The 8,091-nt window shown below is 51.6% G+C and overlaps 1 protein-coding gene across 1 annotated transcript in view; it reads right to left on the bottom strand.

Annotated features, from left to right (window-relative positions):
• TGFA (transforming growth factor alpha) overlaps nucleotides 1–8,091 on the bottom strand; it is an 18,018-nt gene that overhangs the window by 2,437 nt on the left and 7,490 nt on the right. Inside the window, exons 2-3 of the mRNA XM_007453430.1 lie at nucleotides 3,277–3,426; nucleotides 361–470 (exon numbers count right to left, since the gene is read on the bottom strand). Of these exons, the coding sequence (XP_007453492.1) occupies nucleotides 361–470; nucleotides 3,277–3,426 (260 nt within the window). The remainder of the gene's footprint in view (nucleotides 1–360; nucleotides 471–3,276; nucleotides 3,427–8,091) is intronic.

The raw sequence follows: 8,091 nt of genomic DNA, 5'->3' as shown, positions 1-8,091 counted from the left end.
GGGAAAGAGAATGAACATCTGTTGAATGTCTACAGTCTGTGACACACTAGGTACTTTATATCAGTACTTATTCAATTTGCACAACATCTTTTTAACAAGAAAACTAAGGCTCAGAGAGGTTAAGTTACTTGTTAAAGGTCACACAGTCACCAGTAAGGATAAAAGAGCTCCCTTCTGAGTAAAACACACATTAGAATAAACTAAACCTGACTCAGTAGGATGAATATCCTCTTCTTTTTCTCCCTTCTTTCTGCTTCATCCTCCAAGAACTTCTGCCCTGACCTGGAGAAGGTGGTCCTTTTCTCTAACCAATAATGTCTCCCGAGGGAAAAAGGCCTTTCCTTGAGGCAGTCCTCTTACCTGTTTCTGAGTGGCAGCAAGCAGTCCTTCCCTTCAGGAGGGCACTGGGCTTCTCGTGCCAGCAGATGAGGGCCCGGCACCATTCACAGTGTTTTCGGACCTGGCAGCAGCTGCAAAGGTGCAGAGAACACAGTCTTGGCAGGAGCCTGGCAGGGGTGCCCAGCTGGTGCAGCGTCTGTCCGAGGGGCCTGCTGGGCAGCTCTGGGCTCTAACCCAGCCTTCCCATGGGGCCTCCGGAGGGAGAGACACAGCAGGGGGCTGAGGGCTTTGCAGGGTGGTGGCCTTTGGGGCAGGAGCTGGCCACCTGTGAGAGGACCTGTTGGCCACCCCAGAGGACCAGCCCCATTCGGCTGCTCTGCTCTGGGTTGGCAGGGTAACCTGGTAGACAGGTACCTGGATCCAGCTGATAGAGGGGACCGGTCCCCCACCGGCTGCTTGCTCCATAAAGCAGCAGTTGGGTAACTCCAGAAATGCAGGAGTAGCCTCAGAACCACTGTCAGGACTGGGCCAAAGCTACCACTTCAGGCTAGCCAGGGCTGGGAGGGCTAGGGACGGGGTCATCCATCAGGAATTGCCAGCAGAAAAGCTGGGACTGTGGGTGGGCTGCAATGGACCCACGGAAGGAATGGAAGAATAAATCATGCACCTCCGTGGCTTCGAATCTTTTTCTGAGGACTAACATTCTCTAGTTGTGGCAAACTCATCCTCTCAGTGAACCCAAAACCCGGAGTCCTAAAGCATCAGGACCATGAACGCTCCGGCCTCCCTCTGTGGGCAGGAATGAACGGTCTGCAGAGTTAGCACAAAAAAGGAACCAGAGAACCCAAGAGAAGGGCAGAAAAGAAAGCACTAAGACATTAATTACCTACAGACACTGATGGTTGTTTCCCTTGGGACAGCATGGAGGACTGTTTCCACTCATTCTAACCCTAAGGTATATGTAACCTATACATCCACTGTCTGGGGCTGGGAGGGGTCTCCTGGCTGACATAAGCCTGGAAACAGATGAGGAAACAAGCCTGTTGCTGTGCTTCCCTGTTGGAGCCTGGTGACATTTCACGATCCCCACCCCAGCCCCTCTCTCTCGGCACTGCCCCAGGAAGGTTACTAGAGCCCCTGAATCTCTGGGCAGCAGAGCTGAGAAGGGACCCTGGGACATTTCTGCCCAAGCTGCTTCTGCCAGGGGTGGCCAGAGCAGTCTCCCGGGCCCGGGTCCCTCCTGAGCCACAGAGTCCAGATTGGGACCAGCTCACCCCACGCGGGAGGGACCTAGGCCTTGACTCCAGATCTATCAGTGACTGCTGTCTTGCTGTCACCTAGCCAGGAGGGCTTGCCCCGTCACTGCCCAGACAGGAATGGCCCAGGGCAGTGAGATCAAGGCCTCTAGGTCCCTCTGGCATGGGATGAGCTGGTCCCAACCAACTCTGCCACTCAGGAGGGACCCCGTGCCCCGGCAACCAGCAGTCTGGCGGGGGCTTGGTCTCTCAGGGCTTCTGAACTTGCTCTCTGGCAAGGATGGGCTTGGAAAGGACAGAGGAGAGATGGGATGGCTGCCTCCCTGGGAACTCCTCCCTGGGAATCAGAGAGGCCGCCCAAGTACCCTGGGTTGTTTCTGTCTTTAGAGAATATGGCAAAATGAGCTTTTCACTCCCCCTGGGGAGGCCCACATGGGCACCGAGTCTTGTTCCTACGGCTCTGGGACCCTCCTGGCCACAGAAACAGGACTGTGGGAGTGACGGGAGCCCCCACATAGCCAGCCGGCCATAAGAATCGAGGCTAGTGGTCATTAGGTTGCTCCTGCTTCCCCAGGGGGTCTTCACGAGTAGCAGAACCTGAGCTATGCCCCAGCCTGCAAACATGTTTTCCCAAGACACATGGGAGTAGAACAGCCCAGCTGAGACCTCATCCCTCACCCTTAACACTGCCTTGATCCAGGAGGAGGATGTGAGTGCGCTGTGGCTACTGTCAACAAGATGGGGCTCTAGGGGCACCCCATTCATTCCCAGAACCAGGAGCGTGTGCTTTAGACGCTCCAACAGCAACAGCCAATAAACAAACGGGACGGAGACTCTTATTTATCTGTCCCAAACCCAGGCAACCCCAGAGGGCTCAAATCTGGCTTCCTGCGGGAACACGCATTGCTTCCTCCAGGCCTGGCTAGAGGGGCCTGTCTACTTACTGTTTCCACCACGAGCTACTCTACGCTGAGCTAGCCACAGCCTTTGGCCGGTATGTCAATTTCTTGTGCGTGTCCAATTAGGTAGCATACTCTGAGGGCTTGCTCTGTGACTTAGAGGTCTCCAGATATTTCCAGGGAATAAGTCTGGCCAGATGCTGGAAATACAGCCCTAGGGTCTCTCCCTTTGCAGAGCAGTCCAATCGGGAGATATGGGCAAGCAAAGGAGGCTAAGAAATATCGGGACTCAGTTGGTCTAGGGCTCAGGAAGGCTTCCTGGAAGATGTCAGGCAGAGACTGAGTTTTGGAGGAGGAGGAGGAATAGGGCAGAGAAGTAGAGAAAGGGGGAGGCCTGTCATAACAGCAACAGTGGCTTTAGGATTCGCCAAGTGCCTTCTGTGGAGAGGAAGCGAGGCCGCTACTGCCCACGGGAGGCTGGGAGCCGTTTCTAGTTCCCTCTGGAACCCCTGCACATCCCCATGACAATGGTGAAGGCTCCAAGCCCACAGCAGAGAGAGAGAGCACCTTTGGCTCTGCTTTCAATGGGGCACCTCCCAGGACGTGTGCTGCAGACCTGCCAGGATGTGTGCCTTTCACACAACGTGGCTGTCACCAAAGTTCCTCTTTGCTTTGCTAACACTAATCAGACATCACAGCAGTAAACTGTCGTGGTGGCCCTGTTATGGCCCCAGGAGGGCCTGCAGGTGGGGGTCCCGGCCTCAGGGGTAGCAAAGACTCACTGTATCAGCACACACGTGATGATGAGGACAGTCAGGGCCACGATGGAGACCACCACCAAGGCAGTAATGGCCTGCTTCTTCTGGCTGGCGGCCACCACGGCCAGGAGGTCCGCGTGTTCACAGCGTGCGCCGACGTACCCAGAGTGGCAGCTGAGGAAGACAGGAACATTAGCGTGCTCTCCAGGCAGAAGTCTCATTCTCCCCACTCCCCAGGAAGGCTGGGCCGGAGGGGAAAAGCCCAAAGGGGCCCCTCCAGCCTTTGCTATTGGAGGCAAAGTCATCAGCAAAATTTCTCCTACTCCCCTGCACAGGCTCCTCTTGTTTGGAGAACAAGGGATAACTCACCAGCTTATCATCTGAGGGGAAGGTGCTGCTGAGGCACCTCGTTATTATGGTAACCGTGCCAGATCCCGGGGGAGTGAGGAGGGCGGCAAGTGTGTCCAAAACACCGAGCTCATTTTGGCAGTTCATAAAAATCCAGGTTATTTTTAAACTAAATGTGTGTACTCAGAATTCCTAGTGATGACAGAAAGACAACATGCTAAACCAGCAGGAGACAAAGACTGTGGTTTGCTTTTTTATCTTCTCCATCAAGTTTAATTAGTTCTGCAGACATTTACCAGGTGGGGCGTGTACTGGACTAGAGGCCAGCACCACTATCTGGTAGTAACAGCTGGCCTCTCTCCGCTAGAGGATTAGTAACGGCACAAAACGATGCATGTTTATGAACATGCATGTAGCCTGTCAAGGGCAAGACCAACACAAGGTGACAGTATTACTTGTATTGCTACTATTCAGAGACTCTTTGGCATCAATCATTTCAGTAGCGGCCTCCTCCTAAGAGCTGAGGGCTGAATCTGCTTCTTTCACGTAGCCCTCACCTATGCTAAACTCCCCCCACCCAGATTCTGGCTGGGGCCACAAGGGGTTCGTGCATGGTGATTCCTCAGGACATGTTCTAGGCATAAGGAAGCGATGGTCATTTTCTGATGCAAGCCCTTTTTTTTTCCCACCAAGCATATAATTCTTCTCAGTAGAAGATACTTAGCTTACACACAGGTCCCTTTGTCTGGGGTGACTTTTTTATTGTAATGAAAATGTTTGATCACCACTGCCTTCTCAGGTGGGATAGCTTCCTTCCCACAGGGGACTTCCTTGAGGGGCAGTCTTGCACCAAACATCACACTGGATTTAAAGGTTTTTGTCCCTCCCCACCACCCTTCAGACACGACAATGATAGTTAAAATTTTTTTTTTTTAAAGAGTCTACCTTTTGATGAAATAGCCAGACTGTCACCTTCACTTTTAGATTAAAAGGCTTTGGAAGGGGAAGGAAAACGAAGGGGGATTAAGGGTCCTGGTATGCCTGCTCTTGTGCAGGGCCAGCCCCAGGGGCGTTGCATTTGTGATTCCCTTAAACCTGGGCTCCCAGGCTGCCAGACCGACCCCACGTGCCAGAAGGAGTCACAGGACAAATATAGTGCATTTTCCTGGAGTACAGGTTTTGCTCAATGCTAGCACAAACTGAATCATTTTCAGGTACTGTATGGGTTTAAGGTTATGGCAAACAGGAGATACTGCAAAAATGGCTGCTTAAGGCTACAACCTGGGATACCAGAACATATAGCTTCTGACTTTAATGCTGCTTAATGGGAAAGTCTCTCACTGGTGCTCTTTATCCCAAAGCCCAACTGTTATGTACCTCCTTTAAAGGTATTCCTTAGTTTGAATTCTTTTGTCTGAACTTGCTTTTCTGTTAGAGGTTAGTTTACATTTGACACATGTTTTCTCACTTAGTCTTTGCACAGAAAAGTCAAGTCACTTGCCTGTGCCCACCCTGCCAGGGAAGAGAGAGGAATCCATTCCCAGGTCTGCTGACCACAGGGTCTGGGTTCTCGCTCACTCAGCAGGGCTGCTGCCTCTGCATACTCTCTGGCGATTGGGATGAGAATGCCGCAGATTCAGCTCTTGATTAAATCTGGCTTTTGGTTTAGCCTCCAATCTTGAAAGTGTAAAGGAGATTTGAGCTTTTAGGTTCAACAAGGGTGCAAAGGGTTTGCAGTCTTCAGTTAGTAAGGAAGCTGGGGAGGGCCAACCGGGATGGAAAATGCCATGTAGGGTTCTCTACAGACCCGAGGAGGAGAGAGCAGGCTCCAGAGAGGAAGAAGATGCAGGAGCTCTGGCAAGAAGACCTTGTTTGAAAAAGGATCTGGACCACAGAAGTGTGAATAAGAACACAGACTCTCACAGACTTTGGCTAGGATGGCGATGACTGGGGGCTAGGAAACAGGGGCAAGTTTGCTTTTGTTTGGTCTTAATAACAAAATCATTTTGAGGGCAAATTCAGGAAACAGCTCACCCTGTAGGCTGGGGAGAAAACAAGGTGCTGGCCCCTTCCCAGTGGGGGAAAGCTGACGGTGGACTGAACTTGAGACTGAGAGGCGATAAGCAACAGGCACAGGTGATGCACAGATTGAAGGTGTGGGTGTCTATAGCGAATCCTGCAAAGGGTCCCTCCTCCAACCCATCCTGAATATTCACCCTGCACCCAGATGGCTCCCACCTGGGTTGTGGGCTTCCTCCATTTGGTATCCAACACCCCTTATCTGCAGGACCCTAATCCACCCCCTCTACTTTATCTCCAGTCACCTAGGTTTCAGCCAACCCAAGAATTCCCCCTCCCCTAATGTCAACTAAACTAGTGCCCAGCACATAGGCACTCAGGACACGTCGGCCTGTGAATGAATGAATGAATGAATGAATGACTACCTTCCCCTTGCCCATCTCAGCTCCTGCCACCTTCTCTGCCTGGAATATTATTCCTCACTTTCTTCCTCAAACTCCATCTCAAAGACCACATTCTCCAAGAGGATATAATTTAAAGACTCACTCATTCATTCGCCCAGTCATCCATCCATCCATTTTCCATAGCTCTTTCTATGGATCTCCCTAGCCTCTCCTTCTCTGCAGGCCCTTAGGACTATGCTCACCTCTCTGACTGCCTCTCCCACCAGCCTCACTTTAGGCCAGCCTCCAGGCTCCTGCAGGCAAGACCTAGCTCTACAAAATCTCTGGTGAACCACAGAACAGAAGAGGGTTGGGGAGCGTGGGCTTTGGGATGGATTGTTAGATGTCTAACCAGGAGTTGCAGTCAAGCCAGTGAGACTTCTCTGTAGCTGGGTGTTAGTCTGCTTCCTCCTAGGGAAGGGTAGTGTGAGGAGGGTTTGCACAGCTATTCGTGAAAGGTCCAGGCTATAGGAAGAGCACCCCAGGAGGCAATTTCACCCAGCTAGAGATGTTCCTACTCTAACCTGCAGGCCCTGGGAGAGGAGGATTCTAACACCTCCTCAACTGCTTGGTTCTGGAAACCCCATGAATTAACAAATCAATGCTGGGGACTCTAAGAAATCCCATTTAAATAAAATAGTGGGAGCTTAGTGCTAATTACATTATCAACGAAGGCTATGCTAAACTCCTACATGAACTATCTCTGTTAATCCCAACAATGACTACTGCATGTGAGGTCTGGGCTGCTGTTTACCTTGTTTTACAGATGGGGGCGGGCAGATTCGGGAGTTAAAAACCTAAGGATCTCAGCTGTGAAGGAGACCTTTCTGGGGTAATGGAAATTAATCCAGAAGATACTACTCTGGGATAGTGATTCAATGGCAAACTCACAAACTGCACAGCAAAAAAGAGGAGGGATGGCCGATTGCCCCATAAAGAGGTCTTCCTGCTGTGGGTGTAGTAAGTTGCAAAGATGCCCCCAAACAGTGCCGTCTTAACTCACTAGGGAAGATAACCCTCTAGGCTGGGTCACATTTTGCTGACTTTCCATCATCTTCCTGCCATGTGTGTGCCGGGCCCTTTACAACCAGCCTGGCCTCAGTACTGCCCCGGGCAGAGGTCCTTCCCATTAGGAAAGTCTTCATGCCAAAAAGAATGCCTCTGTCCCCTTAGTGTCACAGAGGTAAACACTCAAACCCCGGTCTCATTGAGTTAGGGAGCTCAGCTTGCTTCTGAATGAAAACTTCCCCAGTGAGGCACGGGGAGCACCTGAGTTGCTGCCTAATACACGAGACTCCAAGTCATGGCCTAGGTGAGCTCCAAGAAGAGCAAGTCTTAGCACCAAGCAGCCCAGCTGCAGCTGGGAGGCAGAACAGCCTGTGGTCCAGATACTTGAGCTTCTCCCAGGACCTCCCAGATCAAAATCTCTCCGAAAATGGGGCCCGGGTGTCTTAAAGACACCTTCTCCCCCCCCTCCTCTCTTCCCCGTCTCTCTCTGGGCATTTCCCCAGGGTGGGAGCTGTGCAGTGGGCCCTCTCATTCAGGTGCAGGAGAAATGGGAGATGTGGCACCTCTGTTTAAGAAAGGAATCTGAGGGCCTTCCTGGTGGCGCAGTGGTTGAGAGTCCGCCTGCCGATGCAGGGGACACGGGTTCGTGCCCCGGTCCGGGAAGATCCCACATGCCGCAGAGTGGCTGGGCCCATGAGCCATGGTCGCTGAGCCTGCGCGTCCGGAGCCTGTGCTCCGCGACGGGAGAGGCCACAACAGTGAGAGGCCCGCGTACCGCAAAAAAAAAAAAAAAAAAAAAAAAAAGAAAGGAAAGGAATCTGAGCAAAATAGGAATTTTTCTATCACGAAGGGGAATGGCACATGTGTAAGCCTGAACATTTTCTTATAACATTTGACCATTCAATTTTATCTGTCGAGAGTGGATATCATCAAACACAAGACTCTGGAATGCTGATTTTGTCTTCATAATTCTGAAAATGAGGTTCTGGAATCACATGTAGGCTGTTTCCCCCAGATAAGA

This window comes from Lipotes vexillifer, unplaced genomic scaffold, assembly GCF_000442215.2.
Source record: "Lipotes vexillifer unplaced genomic scaffold, Lipotes_vexillifer_v1.1 scaffold253, whole genome shotgun sequence".
Classification (NCBI taxonomy): domain Eukaryota; kingdom Metazoa; phylum Chordata; class Mammalia; order Artiodactyla; family Lipotidae; genus Lipotes; species Lipotes vexillifer.
The sequence above is the reverse complement of the archived record's forward strand: the minus strand, read 5'-3'. Positions and strand labels throughout refer to the sequence as shown.